We start from the raw sequence: 20189 nt of genomic DNA, 5'->3' as shown, positions 1-20189 counted from the left end.
AGACAACTTGTCTTTTAGTAGTAAGTAAACAAACAAAGACTCCTAATTAGTCTATGCAGTAACATATTGTGTCATTTATACACCTATTATTTTCTACACATTATGAGGGACAAACTGTAAAAATGGATTATTAATCTACTTGTTCATTTACTGTTAATATCTGCTTACTTTCTCTTATCACATGTTCTGTCTATACTTCTGTTAAAATGTAATAATCACTTATTCTTCTGTTGTTTGATACTTTACATTAGTTTTGGATGATACCACAAATTAGGGTATCAATCCGATACCAAGTTGTTACAGGATCATACATTGGTCATATTCAAAGTCCAGGGACATATTTACTGACTTTATAAATATTATATACATTTTTTAAAAACGAAAGAAATGTTGTGATGCCAAAAAATATCGACGTAATCATAGTAGTATCGACTAGATACGTGGCGTTTGTTTACATTTTGATGCCGGTGAACTACGGTGTGTAGTAAAGCATGTTTAGCTGTTCCTCGTCCTCCAGTGATAATGTACGTGTAAGAAACTGTTGCATCTGCCCAGTATTCCCACTCAGGGAATTAAAGTCACTGGTCAATCCCAAGTTCTTCTTTTGACGATTTATATGCTGAGTAAGAAGGACCATCAAGACAGAATAGGAATATTATCATGTTTACTGAAGCTTCAGGTGACCAGCCCAGACCAATACATTCATACCGGCTTCTCAAATCGGTCTAACATTCAAACGGAAAAAAAACTACTTCTTGTTTTCAGAAAGGAATGCCTCTCCCTTCCCCAACACTGATAAGGCAAGGAGGGGGATGTATCCTCTTCACATTCCAAAGTCTAAAACACTAAGCAGACCTCTGAAAACAAAGAGAAACTGGCATACAGAGTATACAATGGAAAAGTACTATCTGATCCAAACACGCCTATGAATAAAGAAATAACTCTTAAACATATATGTATTCTCCACAAAACGTACTTTATTTGTCACCATGGAGGCGAGGATTAGTGATTTAGAAGTAGCTAAAACACTGCTGATGGCGGATGGACGTTAGCCGCTAGCTAGCTAGCCATGTCTTAAAGCATCTCTTCCTGAGGGTGTTTCAGTGTTATAACTTCACCTAACTTTTTTATCTTTAATTTTTACACCAAAATGCGTCCGTTCTCCCTTTTCTGTCTACACACTGTGTGTGCTTGTAAGTACTCCGTGATTGTGTGCAGAACATGCTCGTCTGCTCGTAAACCGCCGTGCTGACCCCACTTATAATTTAAATAACAAAATGATGTTGGTTTTCATCAGCTATGTACCGGTACTAGTATTGTACAAACCCCGTTTCCATATGAGTTGGGGAATTGTGTTAGATGTAAATATAAACGCAATACAATGATTTGCAAATCCTTTTCAAGCCATATTCAGTTGAATATGCTACAAAGACAACATATTTGATGTTCAAACTCATAAACTTTATTTTTTTTGCAAATAATAATTAACTTTAGAATTTCATGGCTGCAACACGTGACAAAGTAGTTGGGAAAGGGCATGTTCACCACTGTGTTACATGGCCTTTCCTTTTAACAACACTCAGTAAAGGTTTGGGAACTGAGGAGACACATTTTTGAAGTGGAATTCTTTCCCATTCTTGCTTGATGTACAGCTTAAGTTGTTCAACAGTCCGGGGGTCTCCCTTCTGCTATTTTAGGCTTCATAATGCACCACACATTTTCAATGGGAGACAGGTCCGGACTACAGGCAGGCCAGTCTAGTACCCGCACTCTTTTACTATAAAGCCACATTGATGGAACACTTAGCTTGGCATTGTCTTGCTGAAATAAGCAGGGGCGTCCATGATAACGTTGCTTGGATGGCAACATATAAATAAATGATAAATGGGTTGTACTTGTATAGCGCTTTTCTACCTTCAAGGTACTCAAAGCGCTATGACACTACTTCCACATTTACCCATTCACACACACATTCACACACTGATGGAGGGAGCTGCCATGCAAGGCGCTAACCAGCACCCATCAGGAGCAAGGGTGAAGTGTCTTGCTCAGGACACAACGGACATGACGAGGTTGGTACTAGGTGGGGATTGAACCAGGGACCCTCGGGTCGCGCACGGCCACTCTTCCACTGCGCCACGCCGTCTGTTGCTCCAAAAGCTGTATGTACCTTTCAGCATTAATGGTGCCTTCACAGATGTGTAAGTTACCCATGTCTTGGCCACTAATACACCCCCATACCATCACACATGCTGCCTTTTACACTTTGCGCCTAGAACAATCCGGACGGTTCTTTTCCTCTTTGGTCCGGAGGACACTACGTCCACAGTTTCCAAAAACAATTTGAAATGTGGACTCGTCAGACCACAGAACACTTTTCCACTTTGTATCAGTCCATCTTAGATGAGCTCAGGCCCAGCGAAGCCGACGGCGTTTCTGGGTGTTGTTGATAAACGGTTTTCGCCTTGCATAGGAGAGTTTTAACTTGCACTTACAGATGTAGCGACCAACTTTAGTTACTGACAGTGGGTTTCTAGAAGTGTTCCTGAGCCCATGTGGTGATATCCTTTACACACTAATGTCGCTTGTTGATGCAGTACAGCCTGAGGGATGGAAGGTCACGGGCTTAGCTGCTTACGTGCAGTGATTTCTCCACATTCTCTGAACCCTTTGATGATATTACGGAGCGTAGATGGTGAAATCCCTAAATTCCTTGCAATAGCTGGTTGAGAAAGGTTTTTCTTAAACTGTTCAACAATTTGCTCACGCATTTGTTGACAAAGTGGTGACCCTCGCCCCATCCTTGTTTGTGAATGACTGAGCATTTCATGGAATCTACTTTTATACCCAATCATGGCACCCACCTGTTCCCAATTAGCCTGCACACCTGTGGGATGTTCCAAATAAGTGTTTGATGAGCATTCCTCAACTTTATCAGTATTTATTGCCACCTTTCCCAACTTCTTTGTCACGTGTTGCTGGCATCAAATTCTAAAGTTAATGATTATTTGCAAAAAAAAAAATGTTTATGAGTTTGAACATCAAATATGTTGTCTTTGTAGCATATTCAACTGAATATGGCTTGAAAAGGATTTGCAAATCATTGTATTCCGTTTATATTTACATCTAACACAATTTCCCACTTCAAACATTCACATGTTGCACAATGAGATGAGTGCTGTAGCACAAGCGTGGGATAACGTGATTAGTTGTGGAACTTTCTAACGAACACAGTGGAAAGTATTTTGAGAAAAAATGAAATGACGCAGATATTGCTTTCTCTTTTTCCCGTTAACTGGAGAGATAAAAACGGGATGTCGTTGGAAGTGCGATGTATGAGCAGACGCCGTTTGGGTATAACAAAATGGTGTCTGCCAATGTAGTTTACAATGTCACTACGTCAGTAGTTGTCAAACTTTTTTCACCAAGTACCATCTCAGAAAATACTTGAATCTCCAAGTACCACCATCATGAACAGCATTCAAATACAGTAGCATAGTAGGCCTTAATTATTCATTAAAAACAAGGAGGACACTTTATTTAACAATTACATTTAATATTTTAGCCACTGTAGTATTACACACAGTTTGAACAGTAACATTGTGTTTGAATATAAGAAAATAAAACACTGTACTTAAATAATATTTGGCATACCACTCTGAAGATGGCGCATGTGCACTAGCGCTGTTTGTAATGGCGGAAAACAACACAAGGACCTTACTATTGAGATGTTGCCCTCCCAGTAAAAAGACACAATCTAAAGTCAAAGTATTTTGGAGGTAAAACAATTGAAGATAGTCAGCCCATCACCAGAAAATGCAGGAAAAAAGGAAGGACGAAGGAAGGCGACACTTCAAACATGATGAGCCAACTCCAGAAGCACCATCCACAATAACAACACAATAACACAATAACAACACAATAACAACTCCAGAAGCACCATCCACAATAACAACACAATAACAACTCCAGAAGCACCATCCACAATAACAACACAATAACAACTCCAGAAGCACCATCCACAATAACAACACAATAACAACTCCAGAAGCACCATCCACAATAATACAATGCAAGGTAAGTCAACTTGTAGCTGAGTGCATGATGCAAAATCAACATTCTTCTACTTCCACTTTATTAAGTGTTGCCTATACTGTCTTCTTATTGCACTGTTTTTCAACCACCGCACATTTTTTGCATTAACGCAGAAATCATTAAAAAACTCAACTCAGTTGACAGTAAAAAGTCGTTGTCGCAATTGTTGGATACGACTTTAAAGCATAACCAAGCATGCATCACTATAGCTCTTGTCTCAAAGTAGGTGTACTGTCACCACCTGTCACATCACACCCTAAATAATTTGGAGTTTTTGCCGTTTTCCTGTGTGTAGTGTTTTACTTCTGGTCTGGCGCTCCTATTTTGGTGTCCTTTTCTCTTTTTTTGGTATTTTCCTGTAGCAGTTTCATGTCTTCGTTTGAGCGATATTTCCCGCATCGACTTTGTTTTAGCAATCAAGAATATTTCAGTTGTTTTTATCCTTCTGTCAAAGCGCTTTGAGTACCTTGAAGGTAGAAAAGTGCTATACAAGTATAACCCATTCTGTGTGGGGACATTGTTGTCATGTTCTTTGCTCCACAGTAAGTCTTTGCTGTCATCCAGCATTCTGTTTTTGTTTACTTTGTAGCCAGTTCAGTTTTAGTTTCGTTCTGAATAGCCTTCCCTCAGCTTCAATGCCTTTTCTTAGGGGCACTCACTTTTTGTTTGTTTTTGGTTTAAGCATTAGACACCTTTTTACCTGTACGCTGCCTCCCGCTGTTTCATACACTTGTAAAGAACATCATGTCATGGCTGTCTTGAGTTTACAACCATGTTTACAACTCTTATTATTTTGTGATGTAGTGATTGGAGCACATACTTGTTGGTCACAAAAAACATTGATGAAGTTTGCTTCTTTTATGAATTTATTATGGCTCTACTGAAAATGTGAGGGTGAAAAGTATACATACAGCAATGTTAATATTTGCTTACATGTCCCTTGGCAAGTTTACCTGCAATAAGGCGCTTTTGGTAGCCATCCACAAGCTTCTGCTTGACCACTTGACCACTCCTCTTGACAAAATTGGTGCAGTTCAGCTAAATTCGTTGTTTCTTCAGCATTGTCCACACGTTTAAGTCAGGACTTTGGGAAGGCCATTCTAAAACCTTGATTTAGCCATTCCTTTACCACTTTTGAGGTGTGTTTGGGGTCATTGTCCCGTTGGAACTTCCAACTTCGCCCAAGACCCAACCTCCGGGCTGATGATTTTAGCTTGTCCTGAACAATTTGGAGGCAATCCTCCTTTTTTGGTCATTTCTGTCTTGCCTCTTTGTGAGGGCGGTCGCATTTTTCTCCACTCCCTCCTTCCCTGCTTGCTTTCTTCGTGTCCTTGTCCTGTCTGAACTTTTTTGAAGCCTCTTTCTTTGCGCTGTCCTCCAATCTAAACTTCAAACGTGGATATGTTCAGCTGGACTCTCGACGCAATTGACAAAGTCTTTGTTTTAGCAATCAAGAATATTTCAATTGTTTTTATCCTTCTGTGTGGGGACATTGTTGATTGTCACGTCATGTTCGGATGTACATTGTGGACGCCGTCTTTGCTCCACAGTAAGTCTTTGCTGTCCTCCAGCATTCTGTTTTTGTTTACTTTGTAGCCAGTTCAGTTTTAGTTTCGTTCTGCGTAGCCTTCCCTCAGCTTCAATGCCTTTTCTTAGGGGCACTCACTTTTTATTTGTTTTTGGTTTAAGCATTAGACACCTTTTTACCTGCACGCTGCCTCCCGCTGTTTCCGACATCTACAAAGCAATTAGCTACCTGCTGCCGCCTACTGATATGGAAGAGTATTACAGGGTTACTCTGCCCAGCTCTAGACAGCACTGACACTCAACAACAACACATCATTTGCAGACTAGAATTACTGCTTTGCAAATAATATTTTTACCCCAAATAGGTGAAATGAGATCATCTCCCACGACACACCAGACTGTATCTCACGGTACACTAGTGTGCTGCGGCACAGTGGTTGAAAAACACTGTTATTGGACTTTATTGGTGAGAGCGACACATACTGTAGCAGAGCTACTTTATCTTACTTTTAAAGTTAGTGTTCAAAGAAATCCTAGCAGAAACACTGCAACTTGTTTTGTTTTTACAGGACTAACATTAGAGTTTGTGTATTATAATAATAATCAGCTTGTAATAAATATAATATATTCCTTATTTACAGAGTGGGCAAGTTGGATGCCACACTTACAGTACATCATCATCACACATACAATACCTGATGTCTTCCAGAAGCAGCTGCTTATGCTCCATCCTTCAAATGGCAAAAGAGCTCACTGCAGTGCTGTCATATTTCATTGGCAAACTTTCAAATAGTTGAGAGGTGTTCTCTGATATGTGTAAGACTAGACCTCTCATGTATCAACACTATTGTTGTATACTAGGACAAAAAGTGCACTTACATCTTATGGCCATCATGTGCCATCTTGCACATTTATTTGTATTTATTTATGTTTTTTAGTTTCTGCCATATTTGTTAGTAATGACTATATTGCTTTGATATGCACATTCTTTCTTTCTTCTTTCTTTAGTTTATTTGGAACATGAACACACTTGCAGCATAATACATCACACAATTTCTTATCATTTCATTTTACATTATGCCCGAAAAGGAGTAGGAAGAAGCAAAGCTTATTTAATCCTACCCCTTTCCCACTTCGGAGCGTTTACAAATATATATAATCATTTACTGACCTTTTTATATAATAAAATACCATCTATGAATTAGAATACACAACAGTTTTGTAATATTTAATTAACATACTGAGATTAAAAAGATCTTATTTTCAATAATGTTGGAAATATTTCTCATAATTCTTCTTTGTACTTTATAAGCACTATCATTTTGAACAACCTCTTGAGCTGGATCATATGAGTACAATTTTTAACTTCTTTACTTCATCCATTCCATCATTTAATTCCACATACTGATATGCTAAAAGTTCTAAGTGTTGTACGTGCATATAAATGTTTTAAATTATTTTTTCCTCTAAAGTTATATTTCTCCTCTTTAGTTGAGAAGAATTGTTGTACATTTAATTTCTACTGGAGGTCCATGTGACGTTATCTACAATAATGTTTCTTCTACAAAGTACATACTTTTAAAAGTCTTATTTTTAAATAAAATTTGTTTAAAAAAAAGTACTTTTAGAACATTTTGAGCAAATTTGAAAAATACAATGATAACAATGATAACTGGGATAAGAAATGTTCATACCGTGACATCCCGAGTGTCTTATGTTTGTGTGGGTGTATATGTATGTATGTATGTATGTACAGTCGCCATCAAAAGTGTACATACACTTGTAAAGAACATCATGTCATGGCTGTCTTGACTTTACAATCATTCTTATTTTTTTGTGATGTAGTGATTGGAGCACATACTTGTTGGTCACAAAAAACATTCATGAAGTTTGCTTCTTTTATGAATTTATTATGGCTCTACTGAAAATGTGAGGGTGAAAAGTATACATACAGCAATGTTAATATTTGCTTACATGTCCCTTGGCAAGTTTACCTGCAATAAGGCGCTTTTGGTAGCCATCCACAAGCTCTTGACAAAATTGGTGCAGTTAAGCTAAATTTGTTGTTTTTTTGACATGGACTTGTTTCTTCAGCATTGTCCACACGTTTAAGTCAGGACTTTGGGAAGGCCATTCTAAAACCTTGTGCGGGGTGGCATGGCCTGTGGAGAAGCGGGGCGTGTCAGGAGATTATCGGCAGGCGTGTAGATGACACAGCTGTGAGTGTTTGTCTGATCACCTGTCGCTCTATTAAAGGCAGCAGTCCGGAAGGAGAGAGGTAGTTGTTGTTGGTGACGCACGGGCATGAGTAAGAGCGAGAGCAAGAACAAGACAGACGACAACTCTGGGGGAAGCCATTCATGTGCTCGAGCAAGAAGGCAAAGACAGACACAACCCGATGGCTGAAAAGCAAGACAAGAGAGATTTATTGCAAAATAAATCCTTGTATCAAACCATGTCATGTCAGTAACTGATGGTCAGAAGAACCCTGAAGCAAGGGGCTTCCACACCTTGATTTAGCCATTCCTTTACCACTTTTGACGTGTGTTTGGGGTCATTGTCCTGTTGGAACGCCCAACTGCGCCAAGACCCAACCTCCGGGCTGATGATTTTAGATTGTCCTGAACAATTTGGAGCTAATCCTCCTTTTTCATTGTCCCATTTAAAGCAGCAGTTCCATTGGCAGCAAAACAGGCCCAGAGCATAATACTACCACCACCATGCTTGACGGTGGGCTTGATGTTCCTGGGATTAAAAGCCTCACCTTTTCTCCTCCAAACATATTGCTGGGTATTGTGGACAAACAGCTCACTTTTGGTTTCATCTGACATCACATGGACAAAGATAAGACCTTCTGGAGGAAAGTTCTGTGTAATACCACAAGATAACATGTAGTATCTTATTAATCTATAGCCAAAAATATTAGTTTTTTTATAGATATTTTCAAAGCAGAATAATGTGCTTAAGGCCCTCTGGCACCCCATGGGGTAACCGTAAGGTCTGGGCCTCTTAAGACCTCACTGTTGGTGCTAATCGACCTGTTTCTTCTCCTTTTTACCGAATTTGAAAGCAAAATTAATACACAAATAACCGAATCGTAAAGCAGATTTGAATATGAAATCAGAATTGGTAAAATCCTAACATGTGACTGAACAAAGATGGATTCCTCTCAAGCATGTTTGTCTTGTGTCCTGCAGACGTCTGTGAAGAACATCTTCTCTCTGAGCAACACAAGTGGAGCTTCAGGATGGACAAGGAGGAGCCACAGCCCTTCCACATTAAGGAGGAAGAAGAGGCGCCACATACATTACAAATGCAAAGGGAAGAAAATAACCCACTGACCTCCCATTTTAAAGAGGAAGAGGAGGAACACAGCATCAGTCAAGAATGGTTGGAGGAGTTCCATGTGATTGTGAAGAGTGAAGATGATGAGGTCAAAGGTGAGAGAGAGGCGGAGCCTCCAAGCAGCAGCTCAACTCAACACATGACAACAGAAGCTGATGGAGACCACTGTGGAGGATCACAAGCAGACAAGCTCTTAGCTCCACTATCAGATAGTGAGGACACAACGTCACACTCTCCTGACACTGATGATGAACACTCTAAAGATGATGCAACATGTCACACTGACAACACACACTTCACATGTTCTCACTGTGACAAAACTTTTAAATCTCCTAGTACTTTGAAAAGACACATGAGAACACACACTGGAGAAAAACCTTTTTCATGTTCAATCTGCGGTAATTCTTTTATTCAAAAGCACGATTTGAAAATACACATGAGAATACACACGGGAGAAAAACCTTTTTCCTGTTCAGAATGTGGTAAAAGTTTTGTAAGAAATCAAAGTTTAAAAGCACACATGAGAACACACACTGGAGAAAAACCTTTTTTATGTTCAATCTGCGGTAAAGACTTTACTCACAGTCAACATTTGAGAATACACACTGGAGAAAAACATTTTTCCTGCTCAGAATGTGGTAAAAGTTTTGGAAGAAATCAAAGTTTAAAAGAACACATGAGAACACACACTGGAGAAAAACCTTTTTTATGTTCAATCTGCGGTAAAGATTTTACTCATAGTCAACATTTGAAAAGACACATGAGAACACACACTGGAGAAAAACCTTTTTCATGTTCAATCTGCGGTAAAGATTTTACTCAAAAGCACCATTTCAAAGCACACATGATAATACACACTGGAGAACAACATTTTTCATGTTCAACCTGCGGTAAAGATTTTACTCGAAGGGACTATTTAAAAATACACATGAGAATACACACTGGAGAACAACCTTTTTCATGTTCAATCTGCAGTAAAGATTTTACTCTAAGGCACTATTTGAAAAATCACATGAGAACACACTCTGGACAAAAACCTTATACATGTTCAGTATGTCGTAAAAGTTTTACACAAAGTCAGCATTTGAAAAGACACATGAGAACACACACAGATGAGAAAGTGTTGAGTTGCAGTGTGTGTGGTGAAAGATTCTCTTCTAAGTACCAGTGTAAGAAACACAAGTGTGCTGGTGAGAACAGCAGCAGCAAATGAAGATGCAGGATTTGAAATTAACTGTCAAAACTTTCACTTTGACTTTCTAACAACATCAGCACATAGATTCTAACATTTATAGATTAGATATTTTAGATTATTGCTTTTTTTCAGTCGAGTACATGTTTTAATATACAACATTGTGTACTTTTATTGAATAATGAACACAACACTTTGACTGTAAAGGTGAGAATAAACAGGACAAAACATGTTACAATTACATTTTATGTGTATAGAGATATTTAGAAATCATTTTCAATTATTAATGATGTTATAGATGAACTCCTTTATATGATGTACATATTTGTTTTACATGTGTTCATACCTTTGCTTTTGAGTACACATAAATCCCTCTTAGTTCATATTTACTGGTTCACATCTGAAACATCTTCTGGACCACTTCTGGAAGCATATTATTATTGACTTTATACATCATTAGAACAGTTGTCTTTTATACAATTTTAAAATGTGTGACTTTATGAATTATTTGTTGGGTCTCTATAATCCATTCTACTAATTATCTTTTTTACTCTCTTTTGTAATATGAATATTGTTGTATATGTATGTCCCTTTATGCAATATGTAGATTAGAGAAAATGGCAACATTATATGTGGAAGGTTATGAAGGATAGTTTTGTTTTTAATCTACATTTGTTATTAAAAAACTACACATGACAATTGTTTTTTAAAGTTGTTTTTTCCCCCTTTTTTAGAATCCTTCAAACATGATCAATTTCAGAAAACATGGGAAAGTTTGAAATGTTAGGGAAAAGTCAAAAATGTACATCATCCCACAGAGCTTTACTGTACATCCATCCATTTTTTTCTACCACTTGTCCCTTTCATTTTATATGTATAGCCTTTAATCACAAACTTGTCCGCCAAAGGTTGTTGCGTTTTGGAGAAACTCCTTCTGTCAGAGTGCTGTTCAACACAGTAAAGAGGAACCCAAGGATGCGCAGGACGCTGAGTAAAACACTTCTTTTACTGCAGAAATCTACTCACAAAAACAATCCAAACAGGAGGTAACAAAAAGCGACGGTGTGAAAAAGAGAAGACAAAATGTGCATTGTGGGGGAAAAAAAACAAAACTACTTATATACAAAAATAAGTAGCTTTGGTTTGGAGTTACAAGATGTGCACACTACAAAACAACACCAAGATGGATGGCACTGGGAATGGCCAAGGTAGCAAAATACTTGAAGCATAGAATCAACTGGCGTGGAGTGGAATCGCCGAGTGCCATCCAGCTGTCAAGGTGCTGCTGAAGTAGCATTAGGGTCAATTGGAAGCAGCTGTGCACGTCCCACAACTCCGCCCACAAGGGCAACACAGGAACTCTAGGAGGAAGGAGAAATGTAAGAACAAGGTCAACTGCACCAAAAGAGGAAAACTGACCATAAAAACCATAAGGTGGCAGCAACTTCTCTCAAATTAATTTGGGAACAAAATGGACTGAGCATAAGAGATAAATCATCACAAATAAAGTAAAATAATTCAAAAAGTTTACCTTTGTAACTCACTTTTATCCAAATTCAACAGTCCGGAGACCCCCGGACTGTTGAACAATTTAAGCTGTACATAAAACAAGAATGGGCGGCACGGTGGAAGAGGGGTTAGTGCATCTGCCTCACAATACGAAGGTCCTGAGTAGTCTTGGGTTCAATCCCGGGCTCGGGATCTTTCTGTGTGGAGTTTGCATGTTCTCCCCGTGACTGCGTGGGTTCCCTCCGGGTACTCCGGCTTCCTCCCACTTCCAAAGACATGCACCTGGGGATAGGCCCCTCCCACCTCCAAAGATATGCACCTGGGGATAAGTTGATTGGCAACACTAAATGGTTCCTAGTGTGTGAATGTGAGTGTGAATGTTGTCTGTCTATCTGTGTTGGCCCTGCGATGAGGTGGCGACTTGTCCAGGGTGTACCCCGCCTTCCGCCCGATTGTAGCTGAGATAGGCTCCAGCGCCCCCCGCGACCCCAAAAGGGAATAAGCGGTAGAAAATGGATGGATGGATGGATAAAACAAGAATGGGAATGAATTCCACCTGAGAAGCTTCAAAAATGTGTCTCCTCAGTTCCCAAACGTTTACTGAGTGTTGTTAAAAGGAAAGGCCATGTAACACAGTGGTGAACATGCCCTTTCCCAACGACTTTGTCACGTGTTGCTGGCATCAAATTCTAAAGTTAATGATTATTTGCAAAAACAAAAAAGTTTATCAGTTTGAACATCAAATATGTTGTCTTTGTAGTGCATTCAACTGAATATGGGTTGAAAAGGATTTTCAAATCATTGTATTCCGTTTATATTTACATCTAACACAATTTCCCAACTCATATGGAAACGGGGTTTGTATATATATATATATATATATATATATATATATATATATATATATATATATATATATATATATATATATATATAAAAAGCCAAAGGAAATTTAAAAAGAACATGAAAACCTCCCACATTCTAAAATACATTATAAAAACGATTAGCATCAAAGACAAAAATAATATCATGAGTGTAATATTTATTTTGTTTCTTATTTTTCTTTCCTTATGCTACTGTTGTTTCAATACATTGTTAAATATTTGAATATTTTTACGAAAATAAGTTGTATGTCTTTGTTTTGAAAATGTAAAATGGACAAGTTTACTTTGATTTTCAGAATGTTGAAATGAATGACCATAAATTGATTAAGTGGACCCCGACTTAAACAAGTGTACAAACTTATTGGGGTGTTACCATTTAGTGGTCAATTGTAGGGAATATGTACTTCACTGTGCAACCTACTAATAAATGTTCAATTAATCAATCAATCAATCAAAACAATTAGTTGTACCGGGGGTGGGAAAAGAGCTGCTTACTTTTTCTCTCGCGAGATCTGACAAGACTGCGCGCGAACCAAACACGACGAGGATAAAGCAAGATGGCGTCTGACGGTGAAGACGTTATTGCAGTCGTCACAGTTCAGTGTTCTTAATCTGTGCGTCCATGTACACATATATGTCCTTTATTACACTCTATTAAATAGAGTCATAATAACTGTTTGCATCCGGTTATATTAGTCTGAGCGCACTTTGATGCTTCTCCAGCTAGCTTAGCGTGCTAGTTAGCTTAGCTTGTTAGCTGCTAACAAAGAGAGATGAAAACACATCGCTAAGCAGAGATCAAGTGTGAGTGTAAAGTGTTGTGATTGTGTGAAAATGTGCGAAAGAACCATAGCAGAGTACGAGGAGGAACTTTGTCCAACAAAAGAGGAGAAGGAGCGACAACATGAAAAACATCAAGTTGTGTTACACACAACAGGTTTGTTTACTTCTTACTCTCACATCTTTACTAACTTTAGATTTATTATTAACACTATTCCTAAATATATTGTCTATAGGAAGATGAATTGTCATGTGAGGATGATGCACTGATTGTTTTATGTTGTTCATAAAAACGAGACAGTTTCAGACACACAATATTTATGAGAGGTTGATGTTCCTCTCAGTTTGTAACAATGTGTATCAACATGTTTACACAAAACTCACACAGTCACCGGGGGAATATTCCAGAGAGCATTGGTACTTTAACTTTTTAATGTGGCAGTGATTGTGGAAAAAACAAAGCCTGATCTAAAGATGACATCTTGATCTCATACCATCTCAAACCAATTGGCCGTTCATTATTAAGTGAAATGTCTTTTAGTCGTTTAAATTCGTCTTTAACCAAGCAACATTATGTTTTATCCAGTTACTCGATTAATCAAAAACATTTCCAGTAGAACACTTGATTAATGAAATGTTCAATAGCCACAGCCCTATATTTCATGTACAATTTAATATTTAGCATGTAGGAGTTCAAATGTGTTTTGTTTGTGTCCTGTAGACATCCATCAGCTGATTGGACACCAAGAAGAATGTCTCCCTCATCTGCAGGGGGACAGTTTCACTTCAGAGGATCCACAGCCCTCACACTTTAAAGGGGACAAGGAGGATCTACAGCCCCCTTATTGTAAAGAGGAAGAGGAGGGAGAGTTTCCTGTAGGGCAGGAGGAGGCTGATGTCAGCAAGTTTCCACTGACTGTTGTCTCTGTGAAGACTGAAGAGCATGAAGACAAAGCACCTGAGTCCTCACAGCTTCATCACAGTCCAAGTAAGCACAACATCCACATATCATCTCATACAATGTTTGTGACACATGTTCATCCGGGGGCCACATTTATGACTAAAGATGGAGATGTACTTGCTTTTTAAAAATGAATGCTCATCAATCATCAACAGTGTAATTGCTGGGGTGTAACCATGTGACCTAGAGGCCGTCCTCCTTACCTCACGTGGTCAAATGAAGGCAAACATTCAATATGGCTACTGTTTATTTACCCACAGCAGCACACATGTCAGCATATTTCAAAGGTTTAGTGGTGAAGATTAGGGATGTATACCAAGTACCATTTTATTTTAGTACTAGTTCCTGATTATGTCGTCCATGAGGACCGTGAAGATTCTGGACTAACGACACAACTATTTGTATTTTTAATTCCAGCTGACTGACGTAACTATGACACGTTGTCACATGGAGTTCAGCTGCCGCTGCTACACATTAACATCAGCTTTGAATAATGACAAATAAGGAAGCAACAACACGCAGAAGTTTGATGTGTGTGTTATTGACAAGAAGATGACATAACTGCATTTCACCTTGCACTGCACACATAGTTGACTTCTTTAAGACTTCAAATAAACAGCTGTTGATAAAAGACTTCCCTGCTCTGAGATGTTACACAACATCATGTTGGAGGTGTTCAACCTCTTGTGATAATAGGAATGCTCTTTAAAATGCCTTTTTTCACTTTTTCATTTCTCCACTTACATTTAGTACCGATAAGAGTATCGATAAGGAGTATCGATTAGGGTATCATATCAATAAATTCTTAAAGATTTACATCCCTACTGATGATACAAGTGTCCTTGGGCAAGACTCTTTACCCACCTGCTCCCAGTGCCACCCACACTGCTTTAAATGTAACTTAGATATTGGCTTTCACTATGTAAAGTGCTTTGAGTCACTAGAGAAAAGCGCTATATAAATATAATTCACTTCACTTCATAATTCACTTTTTGGAGCAAATATCTACCCATATAGTTTATATGTGTGTATATAATTTAATATTCATAATATACATATTATGTATAAGCATGTATATATATATATATATATATATATATATATATATATATATATATATATATATATATATATATATAATTTTTTTTATATGTATTTTATATTACTGTAACTTGTTCTTACAAATAATAGTTATTTTGTATGTCAAATTGAGTGTTTGTGTGTATATATATTAGGGCTGCAACAACTAATCGATTAAAATCGATTACACAAATAGTTGGCGATTAATTTAGTCATCGATTTGTTGGATCTATGCTATACGCATGCGCAGAGGCTACGTTTTTTTGTTTTTTTTGTTTTTTTAACCTTTATTTATAAACTGCAACATTTACAAACAGCTGAGAAACAATAATCAACATAATAGGGGTGTAACGGTACGTGTATTCGTATCGAACCATTTCGGCACGAACATATTAAGTAGCGTACTGCACGTTGTGTAAACAATACTCAAAATGACGGACATTTGAGGCATTTATCAGAATCAGAATGAAACTCCGCCCTGACAGCTCCGCAAAAGAGGACATGTCCGGTGAAAAGAGGACGTTTGGTCAGTCTATCCTAGCCCGTTAGCTGCTAGCATGCTAGCAAAAGAGGACTAGCAGCGACCGGGCTAGTTCCTGACCATACGTCCTCTTTTCACCGGACATGTCCTCTTTTGCGGGGCCTGTCGAGCGGTGTTTCTTAAATGCCTCAAATGTCCGGCATTTTGAGTTAGGGTTGCGTGTATTTTCAATATACGTTCAGGGTTAAGAAGGGGTTAAAAACAAAACAAACAGCAGCATTGGTGAGGGAGGGGCAGAGACAGAGAGAGAGAGAGAGTTATGATAAACGCGCATGCGTTGTCAGGCTCTGCTGTTTATCCATACATTTATCAGATTTAATGTTTTATTATCTATAGCAGGGGTGTCAAAAGTGTGCATTTTTGTAACATTTTCCTTGTTTTATTTGGCAAGTTGAAAGAACATGGCGCCAGTATGCTGTGATTTTTTTTCAATAAAATACTGGAAAGGATAGAAATGTAGTTTGTCTCTTTTATCCGATTATTAATCGATTAATCGAAGTAATAATCGACAGATTAATCGATTATCAAATTAATCGTTAGTTGCAGCTCTAATATATATATATATATATATATATATATATATATATATATATATATAAACTCAAAGACCTTTATGAAAAGGGCTACTCGAGGACCCGAAGAGGCAACGTGGGTCCCCCCTCCAATGGGCTCACCACTCATGGGAGGGGTCACAGAGGTCGGGTGCAGTGTGAGCTGGGCGGCAGCCGAAGGCAGGGCACTTGGCGGTCTGATCCTTGGCTACATAAGCTAGCTCTCGGGACGTGGAACGTCACCTCGCTGGGGGGGAAGCAGCCTGAGCTGGTGCGCTAGATATAGCCGGACTCACTTCGACGCACAGCAAGGGCTCTGGAAGCAGTTCTCTCGAGAGGGGCTGGACTCTTTTCCACTCTGGCGTTGCAAGCAATGAGAGGTGACGGGCTGGGGTGGCAATTCTTGTTGCCCCCCCCAGCTCAAGGCCTGCACGTTGGACTTCTCTCCGCCTTCGGGTTGGGGGACGAGTCCTGACTGTTGTTTGTGCTTACTCACCAAACAGCAGCTCAGAGTACCCACTCTTTTTGGATTCCCTTGAGGGAGTACTGGAGAGTGCTCCCTCAGGTGATTCCCTTGTTCTGCTGGGGGACTTCAACGCTCATGTTGGCAACAACAGTGAAACCTGGAGAGACGTGCTTGGGAAGAATGGCCGCCCGGATCTGAACCCAAGTGGTGCTTTGTTATTGGACTTTTGTGCCCGTCACAGATTGTCCATAACAAACACCATGTTCAAACATAAGGGTGTCCATATGTGCACTTGGCACCAGGACACCCTCGGCCGCAGTTCCATGATTGACTTTGTAGTTGTGTCATCGGATTTGCTGTCTCATGTTTTGGACACTCGGGTGAAGAGAGGGGCGGAGCTTTCTAGCGATCACCACCTGGTGGTGAGCTGGCTGCGATGGTGGGGGAGGATGCCGGACAGACCTGGCAGGCCCAAACGCATTGTGAGGGTCTGCTGGGAATGCCTAGCAATCTCTCCTGTCAGAGAGAGTTTCAATTCCCACCTCCGGAAGAACTTTGAACATGTCACGAGGGAGGCACTGGATATTGAGTCAGAGTGGACCATGGTCCGTGCCTCTATTATGGAGGCGGCTGATTGGAACTGTGGCCGCAAGGTAGTTGGTGCCTGTCGTGGCGATAATCCTAGAACCCGTTGGTGGACACCAGCAGTGAGGGATGCCGTCAAGCTGAACAAAGAGTCCTATCGGGTCCTTTTGGCTCATAGGACTCCTGAGGCAGCGGACAGGTACTGACAGGCCAAGCAAAGTGCGGCCTCAGCGGTCGCGGAGGCAAAAACTCAGACATTGGAGGAGTTTGGGGAAGCCATGGAAAACAACTTCCGGACGGCTTCGAAGCGATTCTGGACCACCATCCGCCGCCTCGGGGGGGGGGATGCAGTGCACTGTCAACACCGTGTATGGTGAGGATGGTGTGCTGCTGACCTCGACTGCGGCTGTTGTGGATCGGTGGAGGGAATACTTAGAAGACCTCCTCAATCCCACCAACACATCTTCATATGAGGAAGCAGTGCCTGGGGAATCTGTGGTGGGCTCTCCTATTTCTGGAGCTGAGGTTGCCGAGGTAGTTAAAAAGCTCCTCGGTGGCTGCGCTTGGGAATCATTTGGTGATTTAACCCCCAACCCTTGATGCTGAGTGCCAAGCAAGGAGGCAATGGGTCCCGTTTTTATAGTCTTTGGTATGACTCGGCCGGGGTTTGAACTCCTGACTTTCCAGTGTCAGGGCAGACACTCTAACCACAAGGCCACTGAGCAGGTCAATAGTTAATGCATCCTCTATAGAAATAAACTTAGCAAAGGTTAGCTAACTATTGAGTCATTGCTCTATTCTGCCTATAAAGTGCTCTAAATAACATCCTAAAACCCCCTTCAACATTTTAAATACACACTGTAAGTATATATGTAATGTAGTAACATTCTTAATAACATGTCATATTTACATAACTTGCTCATTTTAAGCATACAATGTCTGCTCTCACTGGGATGGCGACTGATGGGATGTTCATATCTTCCCGTTTAGATGAAGAATTAATCCTTGCAAAGAGTTAAAAAGGGTGGGTGCAAAAGAGCGTATTTTTGTGTCTTTCTTGCCATCTCCAGGTCTAAGTTGGAAGTCAAAGTTGACCAAGTTCTCGGTTTATGTCCACAACCTTCTACTACATAAGTGAGAAGCATGATTTATAATCTAGAATGATCTTTCACCATCTTAGAGGCCAGAAAGCAGCTCAGTATGTCAATATAGCAACATAAGCTAGTTACTTCTGTGATCAATGCGCCGCTAAAAGTAGGTCCTTAACGTTAGCGCTTATAATAACAATATTGCTAATACTTGCTTAATATTCAGGTCACAAAATGTAAATGGAGTATTGTTGGCAGTTTTTGGATGGTTATTTGGAGGACTTTGTGGGTCTAATAGAGGAGCTCCCATTGACTCCAATGTTAGATGATTGTTGCTCACATTTATTTACTAATTAGTATTCATAAAAATGAAAAACATATGTCTTACATGAGGATTGTGAATGATAGGTGACATTTTTTTAAAAAGTGCAGTTTCCTTTGAATTTGTCAGATAAGTAAACAGTCCTTCAAATTAAAGATGAAAAACAATTGAGGTTGTTTATAGATATTATCCACAATGAAGTTACAGTAAAACTAAGCACACAAGGGAAAGTACATTCATATACACATGAAGTACACATACTATATAAGAACCATGTTGACCATTCAAATATTGTCTCGTTCTCCTAAAGCCAATATCAAGTAACCTTTGGTGAGCTGACCGTATCGTCACACCCTTAGTTGAAAGCACACCAACCCCATGACATGACACTTCCACGTGATGTAGAACAGTAGTACCACATTTTAAACATACACACACATCTGAAGAATATAATGAAAAAATATATTTGGTGGGCCAAACAAAATGACTCGGCGAACCAATGTTTGGTATGGGTGATATGACCTCAAATCTATATCCTAATAACAATATATGTCACCATATATCATTTGGTACAGGAATGATAATAGAATAATTTCAAAGCGGGTTACAAAAGCTCCTAATTTGGCATCTGACACATGCAGTAACATATTGTGTCATTTCTAATTGTATTATTTTGTCGAAACAATTATTATTAATTAAGGCTGCAGCTAACGATTATTTTTCTATCGATTAATCTATAGATTATATTTTTCGATTAATCGGTTAATCTATAGATTATTTTTTCGATTAATCTATAGATTATTTTTCCTTTTACCGATTACTTTTTTTTATTTAAAATGAAAAAAAAAAAGTATGGCCACTCAGTCAACATTGACAACAACATGACAAAATATTCTGTAACAATGTAAACATTTAACAAAATTAAAAGTAGCTTATTTGCTTTTAATGTGCAAATATAAAAGTAAACATCCAGTGCAAATCTTAATATTCTGCAATAGTATAAGCATTTCAAAAGTAAAAGTATTGCTTATTTTGCTTTAAAATGTGCAAAAATAAAGATAAACATCCAATTCAAAAAAGTGCAAAACGGAAATATTCTGTAACAACAGTGTAAACATTTCAACAAAAGTAAAAGTATTGCTTATTTGCTCAAATGTGCAAAAATAAAGATAAACATCCAATACAAAAAAGTGCAAAACGAAATATTCTGTAACAACAGTGTAAACATTTCAACAAAAGTAAAACTTTTGCTTATTTTGCTTA

General features: G+C 39.0%; 1 protein-coding gene across 1 annotated transcript in view; it reads left to right on the top strand.

The window, feature by feature from the left end:
- The window catches only part of LOC133623468 (uncharacterized), a 48341-nt gene that overhangs the window by 4132 nt on the left and 24020 nt on the right, over positions 1 to 20189 (top strand). Inside the window, exons 3-5 of the mRNA XM_072916153.1 lie at positions 8820 to 10171; positions 13336 to 13489; positions 14054 to 14320. Of these exons, the coding sequence (XP_072772254.1) occupies positions 8820 to 10171; positions 13336 to 13489; positions 14054 to 14320 (1773 nt within the window). The remainder of the gene's footprint in view (positions 1 to 8819; positions 10172 to 13335; positions 13490 to 14053; positions 14321 to 20189) is intronic.

Source organism: Nerophis lumbriciformis, linkage group LG26 (assembly GCF_033978685.3).
Source record: "Nerophis lumbriciformis linkage group LG26, RoL_Nlum_v2.1, whole genome shotgun sequence".
Lineage (NCBI taxonomy): Eukaryota > Metazoa > Chordata > Actinopteri > Syngnathiformes > Syngnathidae > Nerophis > Nerophis lumbriciformis.
Note: the sequence above shows the minus strand (reverse complement) of the source record. Positions and strands in the feature narration are given on the sequence as shown.